Below are 23,838 nucleotides of genomic sequence, written 5' to 3'. Positions count from 1 at the left end.
AGCGAGCGAGCGTGTGTGTGTGTGTGTGTGTGTGTGTGTGTGTGTGTGTCTGTGTGTGTGTTTTGTAAACCAGACATTCCCCCACCCCCTTTACCCCCAGCACTTCTGCTGGGAGGAATGTGTGGTCCGCCTCCTACGCTGGACGGTTGTGCCAACATTCCTGACTAACAGAAAAAGAGAAAGAGGGAGACTGAAGGAAAGGAAGAAGGAGGAAGAGACGCAGGGAAAGAGAATTAAAATGTGGGGCTGGTGTGATGTGAAGATCTGCTTCTGATTAAAAAAAAAAAAAAAAAAAGGAGTGGGGTGACACTATGTACAGGGACTGTAAGAGAAAAAAAAGGGGTCTTGAGAAAAAGAGGGGACCATTGTTCCCTAAATTGCCCCCAAGGCCCCATCATAACCCCTTCAACCCCATAACCCCCATACACACACACACACACACACACACACACACACACACACACACACCATAAAAGCCCGCAGGGGATTCCTGGAATACCATCCCCTTACCAGAGCAGACCCTGGCTTCTGTAGAACAAACCAGCAGACACACACTCTCTCTCTATTACACACACACGCACACCCACACACACAACCACACAGAGTGAGTGTGTCATGCCAATCAGTGATACACGATGATTTCATTTATATCAACGTAAGTGCACAAATAGCGTGTTTAGTCCTGCCGCTCAAAATACAAAGGAAAGTTATCAGTGTAAATGATTAACACACTCATACACGGGGACACACACACACACACACACACACACCTTAAAGTCGACTCTAGTGTCAAAACGTCAAGCTGTGACCTGCAATCGACCTTTCCCACATCCAGCGAAGCCACAAATTCAGCAGCTCAGTGTTAGGCAGACCTGCGTGTCTCTGTGTGTCACTATGTGCGCGAGTATGAGAAGCAATCTGAGATGACTGTCCACTACACGCTGACCCCTGGATGCCCTTTTAGGGAACGTACTCACTCATACGCAAATATGTACGCGCATAACACACACTGTGATATGGGAAGAAAATGGCTGTTGTTGATGATGTAAGTGTAGCAAGGGTATCACATGTTTGAGAAGATTTGAGAAGACAAAATTTATATCAAATATTCAGCCTAAAAGTGAAGACCCGCTGGAAATAAACAAGTCAGACTACATCGCAGTCGCCACTTCTCGGCTGTCACTCGCAAGCTAACGAGTATCCCTCTTGTTAGCAAACATCATAAATAAGCAACTTACGACACTCCCAAGCATTTTTTGAGACTTTGTTTTTGTCTAAAATGTTTGAGGCAAGAGACATACAAAAGAGAGACTACAATAATAGTCATCACCAGACTCCACAGACTAAACTTCCACCACTGCATGAATCTTCATTGTCATTTTTTCAGTAAAGCGCTACAAGGTTGCCAGGCGAGTTTTGCATTAAGTTACAGATTTGCAAGTTTGATCCCTCCTATTTTTCGCATCTCTGGTCAGACCTGTGTCACCTGGAATCCCATAATGCCATGCAAAGTAATTTGCTCATGTGCAATTAGATAGTGAATAGGAGGAAACTTTGCAACGTCTGAAAATGTAGACATTAACCCTTTTCACAGGCATTTTCTTCCCAGATTATGGCATCAATCAGTGTCAGTATAACACTGTTAGCATGACAACCAGTCTGGTGCTGACATAAAATATATTTGCTTTTCGTTTTATTTACACAACTCATCACAGACGCCTCAATTTCTACTTTCCTAATCCCACTATATACCTCCAGCTAAACTGCACATGATATTATGTACATACAGTAATATTTGTGGACAGTAAAGCCCTTTTCTATTCTTTTAGGAATAGGACATTTTGGCTCAGGTTACATGGGATACGTAAGGGTGCATTTACATGATTTCACATTTTTTAAACTGGCAGATTCTAAACTTATATTGAACTAAAAGGTGAGCATGTGCAAGGCACAAAGCTGCTACTTATGGAGACTCACTGTGTCTGGTGTATTTATGGGCAAAAAATCCTTTTCTAATTTTGACAGTTAAAAGTTCAACTTTACAAAGACGCACACATGACATGGACTATTTTGGATGTGAGTCACATGAAAGAAGAAGCAGAGTTTTGTCATATGAAGCTAGTTGACAGAATACAACTTAATTGACAAAGTGGTGGTAGTAAAGGCAGTCGCTGTTCTGTATATAGAGTGAAAGCTTTGAGCACAACTGCTGGCTTTTTGGTTTATAGGTGGTGTTTGGAGATTCTTTACCTGGTGGCTTCTTGCTCCAGCCGAGAGACACTGGGTACGTAGAACATAACTCCAAAGAAGAGCAGCGGCTCATTGCCAAACTTGTCCAACTGCTTCTTGAGGGGTTTCTCCAGCTCCACCCAGCGCTGGGCCGGGGCCTGGGTCTTTCCTTGGAACCACAGACCGAAGTAATGGGTCTAAAGCGAGGGGACAGACGGAGGGAGGGTCAGTGTGGTGCACAAAGTAAAGGGATTTAATGGAAGTAAAAGGAGGCAGGAGGGGAAGGAAAGCAAAGAAGAGACTGGAAGTGAAGGTGGTACAAAGAGGAAACAAATGAAAGATGAGTTGTGTGAGCAGGATGCAGTGAAAGATAAAGAGGCAGATGAAATAACTTGGAGAGACGCAGAGGAAATGGTGGGTAGATGCACAAAGCAAAGTGTTGAGATGGGAAATTGGGGTTTGGAGGGATGGAGAGAAACGGATTGAGGAGGGGAATTGGAAATGAGTTGAGAAGTACATTTGGGACAAACGAGGAGAACAGAGAGGAGATTAATAAGCAGCTGAAATACAACAGGCACATATTTCTGCCTCAAATCTGATCAAACCTTTGACGTCAGCAGTGTAACTCTGTTAAACATAAATATTAGACCAGAGCCATTACCAGTAAGATAACCCTGGGAGAAAAGAAACGGGCTACAATCCTATCTCACTAAATCAAAATGAAAACCAAGTCTCTGGCCTATTATTTTATCTCAAGATTGATATGCTAATTGAAAAAGAAACATGATTCAGCTGAATAAACAGCAAAAACAACACTCAGAAAGAACGATACGGGTCTTTTCCAGTGATATGATCAACTAAATTGAATTTGTGGGCTTCTCAGAAAACAGTTCATCCAAATCACATATTGATTACAGTACTGGTTCAGTGAGGGGTTCAACAGATGAGCTTGGAAGTGTTGTAACCAGTTTAGACTGCAAGAATAAGCATTTATTCTTACTCTGACTAAGAATACCGGTTTGTTTCGGATGGATTCTTGACATTTGATGCTCCAGATAATGTAGATGAAAGCAATGGATCCCATAGCGGCCTGTTCATACGGATCTGGGGCAGGTTTCACAAAATGTGCAACATGCAAGCTGCGATTTGCAACATGAGATCATTTCCTGTCATGTTGATTTAGGCACATTTCACTAATCATAACAAACCAATGAATGAGCACGCAAGAGCCCCGTAGGACTCACAAATCTTTCTGTAATTTGTTTGTGTGTGTCGACGGTATCACAAAGTGGTGTGCACTCCTGTTTCGTCGGTGTCGTTTGCCTCTACTGTAATGAAAGTGGTAAAAAGCTGCAAGCTGCAGCTGCAAGGGCAAATCTCATCTTCTTCTTCTTCATCTTACATGCAAGCACACACATACACATACTCAGAGCCTCGAGTAAATAGGTGTAAAAGATGAAAACAGCATATTCAGATAAACACAAATACACACAAAAGAGTCCTGAGATAGCATGCATGCACGGGGTAGACAGCCGCTGAAGCCGAGGCGTCACACCATTTTATTTATAACATCGCTGACACCTGGCAAATACCACAACACTATGTGAGTACGCACAACTACACCGCCCCTCTCCCTCTCACTTTGTTAGCAGCCCCGAACACACACTACATACGCGTACGTATATAGAGGTAGCCACGCTTCGTTAGAGACAGACAAGGACCCTGCAGGAGAGAGACAGCAGAGGGCAGGGAGACACACACGGAGGTGGTGGGGAGAGACGCGTGGCACGCACACCCACAAATAATCTGACATTGCATCTATTAACATGTGAAAGCATGTTCTTCTTTGTTTTCCAGTAATGAAATTTATGTGCAGAGGCTGACAATAGCTGATATTTTGTATCAGCACGCAGTATCTTTACGATCACTTGCCCGCAACTGTATTCTCCAGAATTTGATTGTTGGTAGGGTGGAAAAACCGGTGAAATAGCATTTGGGTGTTTAGACACTGGGGTGTCACGTTGGACTCAAGGTTAAGGTTTTTTTTTCAAAGGCCCATCATTACCAGCTCTTCATGTCCAGGCCTATAAAAAATTCAGAACAGATGTGTAGATTATTTTTGACTTTTATCAAGGACAAACCTCCGGTCAGAGATTTCCTCAAAGCCAAATATCAACATATTTTTCACTACAATGTACTGGTGTGAAATGATGAATGACTTCTCCTCACCTCCCGCAGTTCCAGCCTTTGGGCCACCGCCTCCAGACATTCCTGTCCCGTACTCTCCACTGACAGAGTGCATTCAATCACATTGTTGTCCAGCAGACGAATCCGAGTCACAAAGTAGTTCTTGCTCAGGACGTTGTAGCGCCGTGTGCGCCGCAGCTTCAGTCGGAAGGGCATGGCTGACGGGAGGTCAGGGCGGGGTCACGGCTGAGTCGAAGGTCAAAAGTCACTTTGGGAGCGAGCAAGCAGAGAGAGAGAGAGAGAAAGAGAGAGAGAGAGAAAGAGAGAGAGAGAGAGAGAGAGAGGGGTGGGCAGGCTCTATGACCTGACCGCTGCCCCCCTCACTCTCGCACGACGCCAGCCACACCACCGGGTGGAGAGATGCACCCTGGCAAGGCGCTGGCCCATTCCCAAAGATGTCCGGAGAGGAGGAGAAGGGACGATGAGGAGGAGGAGGATGAACGGGGTGCTGTATGGGAGAGATGAAAAAAAAAAGAGGAAGATTTGTCAATAACACCAAACTCTTACTTTACTGCTTTTTCTGTTTCTGTTCAAACTTTCTTTTCACATTTGAGCCCACAGGAATGCAGATTAGAGCTACATGGTGCTCTAATCAATAAACAATCACCATATTCCCCCATATTATCATTCTGCCTACCTCCCATAAACACACAGAAACAAAAAGCAGGCAAAGCTGGAAGTTTCACCAGCGATAGCAGCAGCAGCAGTAGCAGCAGTGGTGGTAGTGCTACAGCATTGGCAGAGGCAGGAATGGCACAGTAGCAGACAGCTTTATCCTATAGTTATGGCAGCTGCACTCTGTCCAGCCCCATGAGGCCCAGCGTCGGGCAAAGCTGGGAGACAGAGGCAGAGATGTAAGGCTATGGATGAATGGACATCAAACGGCAGAGCACAGACATCCATCTGAACCCGGCAGCTGGCTTTGAGGAACTAATGGAGCTTCTCAGTCTCATATCTGCCTGTGTGGGAGGCCTTTCCTTTCCTTTTTATCTCCCTTCTCCCTCTCTCTCTCTCTCTCTCTCTCTCTCTGCCCAACAGCAACAGCACAGTGCAAGACATTGTAGCATACAGTGTAGTAGTGTGTAAGATCACACAGATGCAGTGGTGTGGGGCATATGCTCCCGCAGACACACACACACACACACATACACTTTTCATCAGCTATTGCCACAATACAAAAAATTTGAATACAAGCCATGTTGTATTGTGCCTAATTTTAGCGGATCATAACATATGTGGCCTGCAACAGCCTTGTTTTTAGCGAAGCTGATTGCCGGAAATGCCTTTTTGCTATGTTGTAACTCATATCGTAAAATGGCGAGGACTGCTGACAAGATGAAAGTGTAAGCTTTATGAAAGGCTCATAAGGAACGGCGTTATAAAAAAAGGTGTTTCAAAAAAATTGTGAATCACCACAACCACAAGAGGTCTTTGAGCATACAGTCATAAACGTGCACAAAAAATTTTAGGCTGATGGGTCCAGTAGTACGCGAGATTAACAGACACACACGCGCACTGACACATACACATACACACACGACCAAACGCGTGATCCCCTCCAGGCTCACGCCGGGTGGAGATAATTACTGCAACATCATGAAGAAGAAAAGCCAACACACACACACACTCTCACACAGACACACACACACACTGTGGTTTTAAGGTTGAGACAGGTCTTTGGGGAACACTTTGAACATATCTCTGGGTAAGTCATCAGCTCGTAGCTTTCATGTCTGTGTGATGTGATGAGGACAGAGCTTTGAAGTGGGGCATGACAACCACACACACACAAACACTTATATACACTATACTCACACCTGTTGTATGTGAGATACACACCAGCCAGTTTCTAACCTAAAACAATGAGCTTTAACCTGAGTGATTTAGCCAAAGTCACCAAAGGATTTCTTGTATAAGATAATGCTGGTGTTTATTGAAATAGCTAAAAGCGGTGTCATTTTAAGGGTGGTGGCCACTTTGTAGCCTTGTTCGACAGGAACTAGACCACAAAACCAAAAAAAAAAAAAAAAAGGCTCCACACCTCCTTACCTCCAGGGAAACAACAACCTCTCCTCTCCATACAAAAACACTGACGAAAGTGGCAAACCATTACAAACACTTTGGAGACAGCGCATGAAAATGGAAAGACAAAACAGGAAGATGCCTCATAAATTCAGAAAATTTATGTCGAGGAGGAGAAAAAAAGCACAAACAGGAGGGTTAAAAGACCAAAATACGGCACGACAACGCTCCAGTGATCAGAGGAGGAGAGGAAAAAAAAAAAAAAAGGAGGGGGGAGAAGAAGGAGGAGTAAAGATGGAGTGGATGTGTTTCTTCTTGTCCTGGGCTCTGGCAATGTGCTGTTGATAGTCAGCTTGGACCCCGGCCCAGATTCCTCTCTACCCTGACTGGAAAAACAGAGCACACCTGACACAAGTATGCACCACAAGGAAGGAAAGTGCGTGTATGTGTGTGTGGCGTGCATGTGTATGTGTGTGTGTGTGTGTGTGTGTGTAACAAGGCCGAGTGAGCGGGAGAAAGACACAGGGGAGCGAGTCTTGAATGAAAGAGGGCAAGAAGCTGCAAACCGCTGACTTACAGCCGCGTTGTTTTGGTACGACTTGAATTACACTTGCTTCACGTTTGGCTTTTTGTAAGAGCCGTGCCCCTTTGGGAGCCGTTTCACATTCCTTCCTCCTGAATCCATGTGAGACAGCACACTGTAATGTGGCATCATTTAATTCATGTGTTTTGTTTTTTTTTTTCTGTTTTTTTTATTGGGCGTTCATGCCAAAACACAAAAACAGAGTGAGAAAGCCACAGCGAGTGAATAATTAGGCTACAGTGGGTGAGTAAATCAGCTTTGCTTTGGGATATGTGGCCACTGTGACCCCAGCCATCACCTGACCTGAACCACAGCCTCTCTAACCCTCCCCTCCTATGGCACTGGGTTAAGGGAAGTGACATCACAAGCTGACGGTAAAGACCTCCCTCGAAAAAAAAAAAAAAAAGTTCCCAAGCACACAGGCCCGGCGGGATCACTGTCAACAAGTATACAGATAAACACACAAAGACACAAATAAAGACACATACTTTCACTGTGTAGTGTACAAACATAGACATGCATGAACAGGGCACACCGCAAACACACAAACACACACACACACACACACAAGATCACAACACACCCACCAGGTTCTTCAGAGGTTAGCCAAGGGGCCAGACAGCAGTTAGTGCAACTCTAAACTAGTAATCAGTGGCACGGTTGGGAGTGTGTGGTTGAGTAAAGCCAGACAGACAGACAGACAATAGTTTGGGACCAAACCCACTCCTCGATGCAAAAAAAAAAAAAAAAAAAACAACACTGCTTCAACTTCACAACAGCACTGCAGTAGCATTCTCTCCCGACCGTCGTGTTTATTTCCAGCGTGCAAAAACAGCGTATACGTTTATGAATTTGCACGTTGTAATTTTGTGGCACGGTGGAGAGCGAGAGGGAAAACTGAGGGAAGAGAGTTGTTTTTCTTTTTCAGGGTAGCAAGCTTTGGCTAAATATATATGAAACCATTCCCATCTTTTGTTGTGTTTTTTTCTTATTCATCCCCCTAGACTAGTGTGGCGAGGGGCAAAAAAGGTGAAAACAAAAAAAAAAATAGAGAGGGGCTTTTAGCTTTTTTCCAGTCATTGTGTGTTCTTATGTGCTCACCACAAAGTATATCATTTTTTCATCACTGTTTGCAGCTGCATTGTGTGATGACGTGAACATTTCTTACAAATCAATCATGATTAAAGATCTCAAACATGATGCAGGAGCCACAAGGTTCATTCTTTAAAAGCAAATTAGTGGAGATTAGTATGACTTGACAGACCTGAATGCTTTCAAGTGAACACTAGATTAATAAACCTGTGTGTGCTGCCATGTGTAGCTAAACAAACAGTGCTGTTTGCTCTGTCAGCGTGGCGTCAGATTAATTTTATCAAGCATTTTTGTGCTTGTGCGTCACCAAATGTCAACATGACAAATTTCAACAAAGATGGCTGATGAGGTTGCATGATTTTGTGGAAAGACTGATAAAACTTTAGCATTTTAGGAGTTTGAGAGTTGGTCTTTTTTTTCTTTTTTTGCCTTTTTGAAACCTAAAATACAAGAACATTGTGTTTATCTGCTTCCAAAGCGAAGGAGCACATCATTAACTAACTGGGTTTACTAACTTAGTAAACTGTGTTAGCCAGTCCAGGATGCTGCTATATCAGAATTTAGGCTAACAGCATTAGCTCTGTCCTGCTCTTTATTGGATTTGTGGAAGTTAACACTCAGCACCGTTACCTGACATAGTGTTACCATACACATTAGTCCTCATCCTGAAAGCTTTTCCTCTTGTGATGTTAAAAAGTGAAAACAAACAGTTTAAAAATAAGTATGTAAGCTAAATAGCCAAACAGGGTTATGCTACTTACAGTTTTCCTTAAGTAGCTAATAATGCTAGGATTTATTAGCTCTACACTGCAATACAAGAACAATGCTGTTTATTACCATGTCTTCTCTGTGGATCATGAACCGGTGAGGATGTTGACATTTTCCTGGGACATTTAGCTTTATCCTCAGTCTTTTAACATAATATCAGATATATAGCCATTGTTGTTGTTGTCATTTCAGCTGGCAAAACTGAAGGTCACCAACTAGAAATGAGAAGCCCGTCTGAAATCAAGGAATCATTCTTTCAAAAAAATGACCAAGAATTTCAAGTGGTGACTACTCACGTTATCACTGTAACGTGCATGTATATTTTGCAGGACTAAAAAGCTTGACAGGCGTAGCAGCAGTAACTAAGAGGGGGGGGGAGGGCGGGGTTTTGGCAAAAGGTCAACTGACGCTATGTGTTAACAGCTGGCAGAAGGATATAAAATGAACTAAAAAGCAATGTTGACACAGGTTTCCCCCTCAGGGTGTGATGTTTTGCTGCCAGTCACCTCTCTACCCACTCAGGTGCGGATTCAGCACACAGAGGCCACCTGAGAATTAACCAAACCAAAACATGCTGTGACAAACACCACAGCCAGCAAGTCAGGCAGCATTACACAATGAAACCACAGCCAGACTGTTGCATTTAGTTGCTAATTGACTGTCTAAACATCATTGAAAATCACAATAAATGAACACAAACATTTGATTTTGTAGCTTTTTTTTTTTTAAATCAAAAAGCGACTTTTGCTTGATGTTTTCGCCAAAAAAAAAATTGTATGTAACTATTTCAACATGTAAATACGGAGTGGTCTGCACAGGTCTACACAGCTGCTGATCTGGGGTCTGTGTATGCTCGCTCTCTCTCTCTCTCTCTCTCTCTCTCTCTCTCAGGGCAGTGAGTCCGTCGCTTTGCTCCATTCACATCCACACAATAGCGGGAACAAAACAGCACTTTGTCGCCTACTGCTAAGACCATTAGACACAGGCCGCCGAGAGCCGAGGACGCAAGTGTAGCGTGTGTAACTCAATCAATCTGATCTGCGTTGCTTGTCTCTTGTCTCAAATACCAACACCACCACCACCACCCACCCCTCTTGTTACACATGAGCGCTGTAGCAAAACAAACGGGTTAAGTGCTTCATAACCTGTAACTACTCTTACTACAGCGTCCTCTTTTGACGGTTTGGTCCACGAGTCCAAACCGGGCCTGGATCAAATAGCAGGGGTGCAAATCCAGTATGATTTACGAGCTATGGATTCAAGTTGCTTATTCTGACAACGGACAAACAATACTCCCAAATGGTACTTTGATTTTTGGATACTCCCGCTCCTTTGGTATGTTCGGTATTTTTTTCCAAGTAGCTGATGGATCATTTAGTCCAAAAAATGTCCAAAAATAGAGAAAAACTCAATTAAAAGATGATCGTTTTGAACACTCAGTTCTGTCAATCGTCTACTAATTCAAGCAGTCACACACTCTATACAGTCACTGTATTGTCCTATGTGGTAACCCCGCCATCTGTTAGCCCAGCAGGACTAAAAACAAAGAATCTGAAAATACTATTACACCCACGCTGCTCCAAAACAGTCAGATTTGGTCTGATGTTTCCCTCCAAAAATCTTCTTAGGATTTTGATCCTCTTTTGCCCTGTCGGTTTACTGTGCAGCTAAGACAAGCTCAGTAGATATTTTTGGGTAAACACAGCTCTGAGGTACACACACATTCCTGGACATATACAGCTAAAGTGTGTCGGAGGAACAGCAGCTCCTGGGAACAGAACCTGGATCATCAGACTTTATCCTCCTGCTGTACAAAGACACAACCTGATGGAGCCTCGCTGCATAATTCACTGGATGGTAAAAACACAAATTTTTACTGTAGTTTAGGAACTTAAAAAACACACACACATGCACACATAGACACAGAAATCCTCCCAGCATGCCTATGAGACAGCGGGACACACCACCAAGGCCCTCTTTGTTATCCAACACTCTGGCCATGTCTGTTTCTGTCTGACCCAGTGGATTATATAAGTGCGTGTGTGTGTGTGTGCATGTATGTATACTAAAAAAAAAGACAGTAAACTTACAGTGAAACGTTTCTTCACCCTAAAGGAATGAACATAAATATACACTCCAACAATATACTGTGCATGATACTGTATGCTCTCTTACAGGCACAGACACACACAAACACACAGTCTGTCACACACACACACAAACATTAGCAGCTGCAAACAGATGGTGGAGCCAGGCGGCCAGACGGTGTGTTTGCAACAAGCGCATCTGCTTTTTCACTTTCCAGCTCTCTATTTTTTTTTTTCCTCCCTCTCTCTCTCTCTCTAGCTCCATCTCTGAGACAGACACACACACACACACACACACACACACACACACACAGTCAAGCATGCACATATTCTCTCTACTACATGAGAACTGCAGGGACGGTGACAAACACATAGAACGGAGAGTGTTCGCACAGAGGTGACACAGAGACAGCGAAGGAGCCCTCGTCTGTCGTTTTACAAAGTCACACGCGCTCTCTCTCTCCTATCCTGTCTCTCCCTATATCTCTGACAGACACACACAAACACACACACGCATTTTTGCGCAGATCCAGTGGTTATACTGGGGTTGGAAATATATTAAAAAGTAATACATCTGCACACAAAAACCAAGCATATTTCAGAAATTGTACGTTAAAATACATTAAAAGTGAGAGCAGACTTCCATCTCCCCCTGAATTCCAGTGTGTAAGTTCTGCTCAAGAAAAACAGCATCTTCATATAACACTTCATGCTTCTGTGAAAATCCACTGCTATCTGCAGACAATAACTTCAACTAAAATCCTGATTCATGGCTTTGTGCACGTTATAAGATGCACATTTTTTTACTTTCTAAATGGGTGTAGGGGAAGATAAAACTCATTTTTTGCTAATAATTCTCTGGGTCTGTTTTATCCTTTAATGCATCCAGATGATTTGCAGCAGCTGCAGGTAAACATACTCCCTCACAAACGCTAATTTCTCAACTTCTACTGCTTTGTAGTCACTCTTTGCACTGAGTTATGATTTAACACAGAAGTAGGAGAGATGAGAGTGTGAAAAGACACCGCGGAGAAAATCACTAAAATTCAACAAAACCTAAATCAAATGATGCTATTAGAATACATAATACATCTGCTTAACAGTCCCTAAATTTAACCAAAGAAACTGTAAGGAAATAAGAGAAAACACATGCTAAGGAGCAGTATCCACTGTGCTTTAGTTGACAGTGATAGATAGGGAATGCCCAGCATTTCAGCCTGGCATAGCCAACGTCTAAACACTGTCACTAGAACATGAAGAAGGAGGAGGATCAAAGCGGGATACAGCTTAACACTGGCCAGAGATTGGTTTTCCAAACCGAGAATGACGCAGCGCTGCCGACTCATCCCGCAACACTGAAATCTGGGCATTGATGTCATGGAGGGAGAGTGAGCCTAGAGATACGACGGAGAGAGAACGGTGGGAGAGACGGCGTTGTGTGTCTTCTAAATGCATACAAAGTGTTGAGAGCGAATGAGAAAATGAAGGCCTTAGATAAGCAAGGATATGGAGGATGCAGCAGAAAGGGAAGAGGAGATGCGACATCTCTCTTTCTCAGGCTCTTATCATGTTGGTACAGTTGGTCAGGAGAGGAGGGAGGGAAGGGAGGAGTTGGAGGGGAGGGGTGGAGGGAAGGAGTGAGTAAATATGGACAGTGAGGCTGATAGCGGCGGCTCTACAAAACATGGCACCATCAGCCGTCAGCCACCACGTTTGTCCCAGCCAAACCACGGTGCTGTTCACATTTTCCATCCCCCCCCCGTCCCCCTCCCCCCCCCCCCCGTCCCCTCCTCCTCCTCCTCCTCCTCCTCCTCCTCCTCCTGGGAACCACATCACACTCACGCAGCCGTACACACATATGACGCCACACACACACACACACACACACACACACACGCTCAATCACCAAAAAGCCACGGACTGTTTTCTCACAGCCGAACCCTCAGGCACTAACACACACACACAGGGACTTCAATAGCACCGGGTTTACAGGCCTATGAAAGCAGCAACACATTGGGTTTTGCTACTGTTTACATCCGGCTAACACACATAATGGCTGCGAGGAAGGGAAAATTCACACAGTTTTAAACTTAACATCAAATGGAAAATTTCTCTGCTTAATGCTCTATTAGGGAGAAAAAAAAAAATCACACTTCCTCACAAAATAGCCTAAAAATGTGTGTCTTACATGTGCGACTGTACATATGTGAGCCACATCGTGAAGCAAGTCACATGTTTCTAAATTGTGGCCTGAGTGGAGAGAGAGAGGGGTCTGACCTGATGTCGTGGGGGGGAGAAGGGGGTGGGGGTTTGTCGTCAATCACTGCTAGTGATTGACGACTGGGTAGCACCTGGAAGGTGGAGTGTGGGAGAGTTGGGCATGTGGCAGCACGCTCTCTGCTCTGTTGTTGTCTGCAGGGCTGCCAGAGGGCACACGCTAACTTACACAACTCAGAGGTCCTTTAACAAAAGCATCTCTGCAGCACTGAATACACTCACCACACACACACACACACACACACACACACACACACACACACATACGTTACAGTCACACACCTACACCCAGCTTGAGCAATATTATTTTAATTAACATTATCATATTTTTTTAACATATCTTTTATTGCTCGCTTTTTATGAAGCTTTTTAGAGGTTGCCACTTTCCTAAAGTTAAGATGTATGTTTTATTCATGTTAATCAATATTTGATCTATGATAAAAAAAAAAGACTGGTTTACGCAGCTAAAACATATGTCACAATCACAAAGAATAATTGCATTTAGGGCTGCAACTAACTGTTATTTCCATTATCGATTAATCTGTTGATTAGTTTTAGATTCAACAAGTAATTGTTAGTCAATAAAATGTTATAAAATAATGGATTAATGCCCCTCACAAGTTCACAGAGCCCAAAGTGACATCATGAAATTGTTTGTTTTGTCTTACAAATAGCCCAAAACCTGAAGATATTTCATTTATGATGATATTTAAACTAACAAAAATCAATAAATCCTCACATTGGAGAAAATAGAATCATTAAATATTAGACGTTTTTGCATCATAAATGACTCTTAATGATTAATCGATCATCAAAATTGATTCATTTTCTGTCAATTGATTAATAGTTTCAATACTAATTGTATTACGGCACATTTCCTAACATGCAAAATCACGTTAATGTGATGACAAATCTACAATAATAGTATTTTATTTGTATTTTCTAATAATACTATTGATATAATTTGAGCTCTCCTCTTTTTAATGATAAGCTGCCTTTTATCATCCATCAGGACAAATGAATTGTGTATCAGAACAACTCGGTGTCACTGATTTGTCATGTTATCATCCGATATGAGCCTGTTCCGCTCTTTATCATTTGCCGCAGCAGCTACTGTTTCTCTGCAGAACAAGTGAACCTCGAGTCCAGTTTGAAGGAATTATTTACATTTCTTTGGCCTTCAGTTAAACTTTTGCAGCAACAACAACAATAACTGCTGCTGCTGCTCATTTTCCTCCATCCCATCCTCTTCTGCTACAGCATGAAGCAAGTCTTGACCAAAATTACAGGTGTGTTCTCCTCACATAGTCATCAAATGGCCCTTAGACTCAAATGACCACTGGCAACATAAACAATAGGCACTTTTCCTTTTACATACAGTCTCACATTATGTTGTAAACACCTATTATAATGTTAGCATTTCTGACCTTAAACATACCATACTTAACCATACACACTGCCTCTATGGAAGTAATCACTTTGGGCTGGACCATGAGGTGATGGGGAGCATGGATGAAGGCTACGACAGAGTCAGCTACTCTTGACTTTGGGTCCTTTAAATTCTCCACCAGTGTTTTAAAAGCTGCTGTGTACTCCCAAGCCACTTGCTCTGGCACCATATAATTTACACAGCATGCCTTTGAGCTTATAAAGACAGCCAGATGTGTGTGTGTGTGTGTGTGTGAGTGCGCGTGCGTATGGCCTACGCCTCCTGCAGCTATGCTATATTTGCCTTTACAGAACTCTCCCCCTTTTTTTTTTTTTTTTTTTTTTTTTTACAGTGATGGTGCATGTCCAAACACATCTTTAACATACACATTCACACAAATATGTATGTACGGAGCACACACAGGCGGGCCAGAGTGTGAGTACAGGAACAAACCTAGTGTTAATGTCACACCACCAGGTTGTGGAGCAGGCCAGGCTCATACACAAACACACACCATGTCATCCTTCTACGCTTATTCGAACCATCATGTAATGCTGTTTCTGAGATGAATGCAAGAGCAACTCTCACTCCAGGTCACTTTTTTACACTTGAATGGCCACTAAAATGTCAAAAATGTCATCTGTAGGTGTATTGACAGAGTAGAGATTAGACACTCGAGATGTTGTAGACTCTGCCAGGCCTATTTGGCTCCTGGAAAAATGCCCAAACTGGATCCTTAGGGGGGCTCCTGCCTCATGAGGTCCCTTTAGCCAAGACTGGAAATATAATTTGACTATTACCTCATTAACTCTGGAGGAAGGCTGCTCTGATTGGAGGAAACTGTTATCCAGGCACCTACAGGTTAATTAGTAGCCCTGCTCCATGAATTCACACTTAAAAACCTTATCAAATGGAGAGGGTGACTTGGGGCTCTGTATTTTAATGAAGAGGAGGAGGGGGGTGGGGGCTTGGCATGAAAATATTTGGGATCCCCTGCCTGCCCTACGTGGCCCTGCCATTTGGCCTACATTTTAGCACTCCTGATTGGGACTTTAAAAGTGCTTTCCTCCATACTTCAACAATGTCTAGACGCTGGAAGAAGAAAACTGAGTTGGTGAGGCTCATTTGCAAAAAAGAAACTCACCCTTGATCCTGCGCTACATGCCGATTTCTGCTCCCCGCTAGAGAAACTCCTCTTCGCTCGACGGCGTTGAACCTCACAGCAAACAGATAATCCTCATTACGTCTTTTTTCCTAAGTCCCCACATGGAAAACAAAATCTTTATAGATTCTTGAATCATATGAGCGCAACCCTTAGAACAAAAAAAAAAAAAGTCGCAAAGGAAGTCGCAGACTCAGTCCCGTTGCTGTCTCAAGTTTTCTGTTGGATTTTTGGGGAGTTTTTCACGAGCGCAAAAAGCAGGAAAAACAGTCATAATAGTTCTCCAACTTGGCCGTGGATAACAACGACGTGGTCTTCTTCTCTCGCTGGGACGTTTGGTATGTTTATAGTAGTGGTCCCTCTAGTCCAATGGAGGCGTTCAGGACAGGAGAGAGAGGAGCATATGCTGCGTTCAAAGGCTGCAGAGAATGTCGTATTCACGAAGTTTGCAAGGAGGCGCAGTGATTTCCAAACCCGAGACAAATCCAAGGGGTCCTAAAATGATTAAAATGACAGTAAAACACATATATAATGTGTATTTTTTCATATTGTCCTCTGATCTTTGGATTTTTCCCCTTATAAATGATTGGATATTTTACTTCTATAGGTAAACCCTTTTATCTAATTGGTCAACACTGGTGGAAAATAAACAAGTGCACATGCTCAGTCACTGTATTTAAGTACAATTTTGAGGTACTTGTACTTAAGTATTTCTGTTTTATGCTACTTCAGCTCCACTACACTTCAGAGGGTTTATAGCGTACCTTTTACCTCACTACATTTATTTGCTACAAGTTGCTTTGCTAGTTCAGATATTACAAAATGTATGATCAACAACTAAAATAGGATATGATGAGTTTTTATAGATTGCACTGCCAGCAGATCACGAAAAGGTGAAAATTAGCCTAATATTGACAATCTAGAACATTAAAATGCTGCTACATGTGAATGCATCAATAATAACCCATTTATGTGGTAATAATACAACACTCTGAAAGGGTCATTTTACTTTTGCTGACAATACTTTTGTACTTTTACTTCAATAAAAATCTGAATTCAAACAGTATATTTATTGTGGTATTACTACTAATCACAAGCACTGGCGACTGGTGTGAAGTATGTGTGTGGACAAATGGGTGATGGATTTGCATTTTTTTGACACTGTCACACTATTTTGTCAAATCAGCAAAGAGAAAAAAACAGATCCATGCTGCTTAAGGGTAAAAAGAAAGCACATTTAAAAAAGAAACAATAAAAAAATATATATATGCCTGTCTTTGTCGATTTTTCCCCAAGTGAAATGATTGAAATGTATCCATAAAGTCCGAACACGCCAGCAGGACTCAGAGTTCGCAGCCCCGGCGGGGACCATGAAGGCAGCAGCGGGTCCAGATGCCTCCGGAGCGCCGTCCCCTCTGCTCTGACATCAGACCGGAGGAATCTGAGGAATGCCGGGCTCCTGGGAGAAGTCCTCCTCGTTTAATGGTTTTCCAGGGGCCACAGAGGTGACTAAACGTCGAACAAAAGAGGTCCCCTCACATATTTATGTCCCCCCTTTTTGCCTTTTGGCCGTGCGTGAGTTACAACCTCGGTGGGGCAATTTATTTGCATAACCTACATTTTTACAACACGTAGGCTTTAGGCTGTAAGTAACTGTGGATAGTATTTTACACTCTGTATAGCATATTTTGATATTTGAGCTTATATACAAGATTATCCCAAGACTGTTTATCAGTTAATTACTTTTTTATTTAATAAAAAGGTAATTAACATGAAAAGCATCATAGACCTCTATGTGCTATTTAAACAGAAAATTAGCAGTGGGGCCAGCATGTTATTCACATTCCTCTGGCACAACCTAAGCAGCCACCAAAAGAGAACATTTGTTAATTGCTCAATTAAACATTTTGTACATCTGTTCATTTTATTTCACAACATGGTGATATTTCAAAGCCTTCTGCATATTGCAAGATATAGTCATTATGAAGGAGAAATTGCAAATTCCTCTGTTTTTGTGAAATTGCATCTTTTTTGCAAGAAATACCCAAATTTAAAGTCCAAGAACAAAGTTTTTTAAAACACATCATGTGAAATTTGTCTGTAATTATAGGATGTCAGGTTTTCCTCAGTTTCCTTAACTCCCACATATCCAGAAACAATACAGAGAACACGTCTTCAATGGTGATTACAACCCTGGATGTACATTATCATACTGGATATTAGTATCTGCATGGCCTTACACAGTATACTAGTGGTCATATGTTTCTATTTTTATTTTTTATGTTCTCTTTGTCCACCACAACTATACATTTCATTTGCTGCAATATATTGTCACCCACTTGCTGTTATGTGCCCCTGTGAGAGTCCATGACGTCTCATTATGCATTTCAAGTATCACAGGAAGTTTCTAATCACCAAAACCTATGAGGATATCACAAAAAACATTTAATGACACCACAGGAGAGTGAAGAAAGTACAAAATTATCATCAAGAGATCCTACAGGTTTATTCGAGGGATATTAGAAGTGATCTTCTGTGAAGGATGAGTGATTATTGTGATTCTCTCAAGTTTTATTTAGCTCAACTAACTCCAAACTTATTTTTACACACACAGTGGAAATTTCACATTCTTAACCAAACTTTCTGCCATTTGTGGTGGACTTTCATGATGATTAAAATGTAAAGGACCAAGCTTGCAGTGAGTAAGTTCAACTCTCAGAATAAAGACAACCCAGCCTTATTTGTGACCAAATTGCAGCCTCTTGTGGCCGGCAGCTCACAGCAGAAGCAATCAGCATGAGAAAACCAGCATGTCAACCAACAGGACAAAAATCATTCTAAAGCAAATAATTTAAAAACGTGTGTGTTAACTGAATGAATGTAAATTAAATCTGCCTGATATACTTCAGAAGTTGATTTTCCCTGAACTACAAACTCCTCAAGCAGGTGGTTTAAAAGCCAAATACTTGATCACCTTTAACCTTAAACTTTAGAGTAGCCAGAACAGGCCTGACTAAAACTATCATTATAATGAAAGCAACACATATTTGTTTGATTTGGCTTTGGGTTTTTTTGTCTTTAAAATACCCTTACTATATCCTGCAACTACTGCAGGATACAATCTCCAAAAATTTGTTTTGTCCCAGTGTGAACTAGCAGGAGATTCCTGGGGACAGTTAGTGGGGCGTCATGTGAAAATTGGAATTCACTTTAAGGAGTTGAGAAAGCTAAAAGGAAACATCACAATACAGACAGGAGACACTGTAAGCTCCATGCAGTCTTCTCTATCAACCTCACAGCACTGCTTCCTCCACTGTTCTTCATCTCATCATGAGTGAGCCTTACCTTGCAAGGGAGCTGGATGTTCTCAACAGTTTCTTGAAAGGCATTCGTGGAATGAGGGAGAATTGGGTGTGTGAGAGAAATCGACTCAACAAAAAAAAAAAAGAAATTACAGCACTTCAACGCACTCAAACACAATATAAGCTCTGCAACAAAGAAGAACAGACAGTATAGACATCTTTATTGCTCACTCGTGGAAATTCGTCTATCACAGAGATAGATACACTTAAAAACTTCCTCTGCTACAGGTTAGAATACATGAGATAAAGACAATAAATAAGTGGGTCTGTAATAATAAATGGTTGTGATGAAAGTGCGAAAATAATAACAATAAATACATATCTTAAATACACATCATAAAAACAGCAGCAGTCACTAGTATCTAATAAAAATTCATTTGTTTAGTAAGATGACAGAGGATGGAATAAAAGATCTCTTATAGATGTTTCTTGTTGCTGTGAATCCTCTATATCGTCTTCCTGAAGGGAGTTTTTAAAATTCATTTAAAAAAAAGGATGTGAAGGGTCCTGAACTATTAATGTTGCTTTCTTCCTGGTTTGTGTGGTGTACAGCTCCACCAACTGTCTCTGGGGGTTCTATATTGCAGTCTTACTGGCTGTGTTAACTTTTTATCAGCTTGCTTTTTCTCCTATAGCCCCTAAATTTCCTTACCAGCATATGATAGTGTAGGAAATTATACTTTCCACTAGACTAGGGTAAATCACCCTCAGGACTTCTTTGCTCATGTCAAAGCCATTCAATTTCCTTAGAGGAAACAATCTTTGCATCGCCTTCTTTAAAATGTAGGCTGAGTGTTCATTAAAGTTTAAGTTGGTGTCTAAAATCATTCCTAAATATTTAAAACTACCTACTATCTCTGGAGCTTGGTCCTCAATTGCAATTGGCTGACACATTTGTTGCCCACCCCTATTGTTTACACTGAGTTCCTTGGTCATGTTAGTGCATAAAGGTATAGCTACTATACAGGATTTTCCTAAAAAAACAATGTATACACTCATACAAAAGTAATCCCTGTCAATCATCACTTATGGCCCACTAAAAGCATGTGGTTGTGTCTGTATCTACAGAGACTCCGTCCATATTGTCTTGTCCATATTTTGCTGTGTTCAGGACATTTCTGGGCATCAACCTTTGGGCAGCGGGTATGTAGCCCCCAGCCAATAACAGAACATAGGATTTGAGGTCGGGACTCGTAGCGTAGCAACCAGGTTACATCACTGTCTCTGTCTCTCTCCTCTGCTCCGCTCTGCTATCTGTTTCTGTGTCATGGATGTATAAAGAGCTACAGGTCTACATGTCTGCTTGACTGAGGGCAGGTCTGAGCTACACACACACACAGCAGAGAAGCCACAGCGGACAGATTGAAGCTCTGCATTCACACCAAATCCCGCAATGCAGCACCTTCACACAGGGTTGTGCAGAGGTGTGAGCATGTTTATTTGTGCTTTCGAACAATTACGTTACGTTCTAACGTAACCAACAAAACAATCAGAAAATAACATATTTATCTGATTCACGGCTTTGTTCTCGCCAGCACCACTTGCTCTCTTTATTCACTCTCTAGCTCGCTCAACCACTGCTGCTCTCTCTTTCTCTCTCTCTCTCTCTCTCTCTCTCTCTCGTTCATTTAGCCGGGAAGGAGGAGCCAACTTTGAAAGCTGTATTTTTACAAACACCAACCGACAAATTCTGCATAGTATACCTTTAAGAACAAAGCACTCTCGTGACACCATGTTAATAGATTGTTGATGTGATTAATGTAGGAACTCTCTAGTTCATCATCACCCTTGAACATCAAACCCACCATTGCCCTGTCATCTGCATACTTGAAAAGACAAAAGTTGCTGCCATAGATCTACATTTCATTTATATACATAGAAAAAAGTGCAGGAGATAAAATGCATCCTTGGGGCACCCCAGTATTCAAAATGATTTCATCAGATGGAGCCAGATAAAAACTCTTTACATGAAGATGAACATGATGATATAAGTGTAAGTTTTTGATTTCCTTTTTTTTTTTTTTTAAGGATACAAGGGGTGTGTCTCAGCTGTTGACCCTGACTATTGGCTGAGTCTGAGATCCGAGAGAAACAACATGTTTTTTTTGTCTATTTCAGGATTTTGGAAAAAGGCCGAGGACTGTGCTTCCTGTCATGTCCTGTGGGAGATGCTGTGGGAGTTTCAAAAACTGGCATTGCTAGTATGAGACTGTATGTCCTTTTATACCCCAACAGTGTGAGAGCTAGCGTTCTCTTTCTCTGACATTAAAGTGCTGTTCACACTCCCAGTAGAGCAGAAGTGGTTCTCCCTCATGTTTGAGAAATTTATGTAATCGTAATAAAGTCACGCTAAAGTCTGGAGCATGACATCAGGGTGACATTTCTTCAGGTAATTTTAAACTGAGATTAATGTTTGCTGCTGAGCGTGTGATAGTAAAAATGTGAAAACAAACACCAGGCATGCTCTGCATTTCTAAGTGGGTTTCTTGGAGGAGGATGGGATGACTTTGTGCTCTCTCTTTGTTTTGCACACTTGTAGGAAGTTTCAGAGTTTGTCTTTCCTGTTTACTTCAGGTTTTGTCTTTTTCTCTAATGAGGTTTTCTTAGTAATTTGCCTGCACTACGCTGTTAGACTTAAGTTGTAGAAAGATACATAGATAAATTAGGTCCACATGCTTTGCCTTTTCAATATGAGACATACATATGATGAATGGCTGAATAAATAAATTGGCTTCAGACAGAGGGGGCCCAAACCATGCATAATTTTTCATATACACTTTTCAAAAAGCAGCCAGTATATCACTATAAATTTAAATGTCAGTACAGACAGTTTTAGTGTAAATAATTGTATCCAAAAACCTGTAAATTAAAGTGAGATAAAGAGCCTCAGGGCAGTTCAAAAAGATCTAAACTACGGGATAATAAATTAAAAGTGAAACCCCAGATGACACCATCTTAATCACAGTGGCATAGTTTCCATCACTAACTGATACTGTACAATAGATTCAGTTCAGTGCATTCACAACATTTATCTTTTCCATAAATTCCAGTTATATGAGGAACATTGTGTAATAACACCCTTTGGTCTGAAAGTAGTAAAAGAGGTTGTTGTTTGTGAGAAGGTCCAAAGGAACAGAGAGTCTGTATCCTTCAGTTAGCCAGAAACTCAAAGTTATTAAAAAAGAAACATTCTGCAACATTAAACCCTGGGCATCTGACTTGAACAGAGGTTATCTTTTCATCTCTTTTGCTTTTTGGCAAAAGGGTGTGATGGTGGTGAAACTTCTCACAAAAATAATGATGTCACACTGGAAGCACGTTGTTTGGATTTAGAAGATATCAAACAGTTGTTGGTGGAAGAAGTATTCAAACCATTTATTAAATTAACAGTACCAATAGTACACTATAAACATGCTTCATTACAAGTTAAAAAAAAATCTGCATTTAAAATTTTACTTAAGTTAAAGTACTGAAATATTGTAAGCAGATATTATATATTTTCGGATTATTATTAACATTAGTACTTACACCATTTAACCCATTTGATTCTAACCGAGGACCTTTGATGCATATACTCCTCTCTCATTCTCTCTCCCCATGTCTCTTCATGTCTCTACTGTCAGGTATATTGTGTTGTTATGTTTCAGTAAGGTCAAAATTTAAAAAAAAAAAAAAAATCTTAAAGGTGTATTCCAGCAATTTAGCATTGCACTTTTATAAAGCTTGGGAACTCACAAGAGACAGATTTGTTAACATCAAGCAGTAGAGGTCAAAACAACCTGACTTTTAGTCCCTGAGTGGGTCAAACTCCAAAAACATTGGATTCTGTATTTCCCATAATGCAATCGGTTAGCATTGCAAGGCCCTCAGCCTCCTGAATGACCACTTATTGTAAACTCCACATCTCAAGTTTGTAATGCAGGTTTTATGTTAGTGTAAAGTCTTAAAGGATAGGCTCACAATTTTTCAAGTGCGTCTTAAAACAACAGTCAGGTGCCCAGATGAACACTGAAAGAGGTTTTCCTCGCTGTAATAATTCCTCCTGCTTCATACTGGCTATTAAAACATCCCCAGAATGTGCCATTATTGGCTTTGTCTTCAGATTTTCATTCAAACAAAACCCTTAAAAAGATGATGTCAGAGAGGAAACGCCAATCAGTGAAATCACCTGCTGTAGTGTTTGGCTTGAGTGAAAACCTAGAATCACATGGTCATGTGGCACATGCTTGGAGACCACCTGTTTAAAGGTTTATTGATGCAACAAGGAGAGGTATGACGTTAGGTCATGTCAGTTCAGGTTTTCACGTCTTGTTTTGTCCAACCAGCCATCTAAGTAGGTAGGTATGTAGATATGTATGTAGATTAGTATGTAACTGGACATTGGCATATATATATGATTGGATGTTCTGGACAGTTTTTCTCTTGAACACAATTTAATAAATTTACAAATTATTACAACATGTCATGGCCAATGAGCACATTAGTTTACTACTGCATGGCTACCAGTGTACATGAATAATCTCTATAGTTACACTGTGTTGTTTCCAGTGTTGAAAAGTTACATTTCCTCAACTACTGTA

General features: G+C 41.5%; 1 protein-coding gene across 1 annotated transcript in view; it reads right to left on the bottom strand.

The window, feature by feature from the left end:
- The window catches only part of LOC122999363 (tyrosine-protein phosphatase non-receptor type 14-like), a 38,165-nt gene extending 21,857 nt beyond the window's left edge, over nt 1-16,308 (bottom strand). The window contains exons 1-3 of the mRNA XM_044376221.1: nt 15,879-16,308; nt 4,459-4,924; nt 2,251-2,426 (exon numbers count right to left, since the gene is read on the bottom strand). Of these exons, the coding sequence (XP_044232156.1) occupies nt 2,251-2,426; nt 4,459-4,632 (350 nt within the window). The 5' untranslated portion in view covers nt 4,633-4,924; nt 15,879-16,308. The remainder of the gene's footprint in view (nt 1-2,250; nt 2,427-4,458; nt 4,925-15,878) is intronic.
- Between the last annotated feature and the right edge of the window lie 7,530 nt (nt 16,309-23,838).

The sequence above is a fragment of the Thunnus albacares genome, chromosome 16, assembly GCF_914725855.1.
Source record: "Thunnus albacares chromosome 16, fThuAlb1.1, whole genome shotgun sequence".
Lineage (NCBI taxonomy): Eukaryota > Metazoa > Chordata > Actinopteri > Scombriformes > Scombridae > Thunnus > Thunnus albacares.
This window is presented reverse-complemented; position numbering and strand designations above follow the sequence as displayed.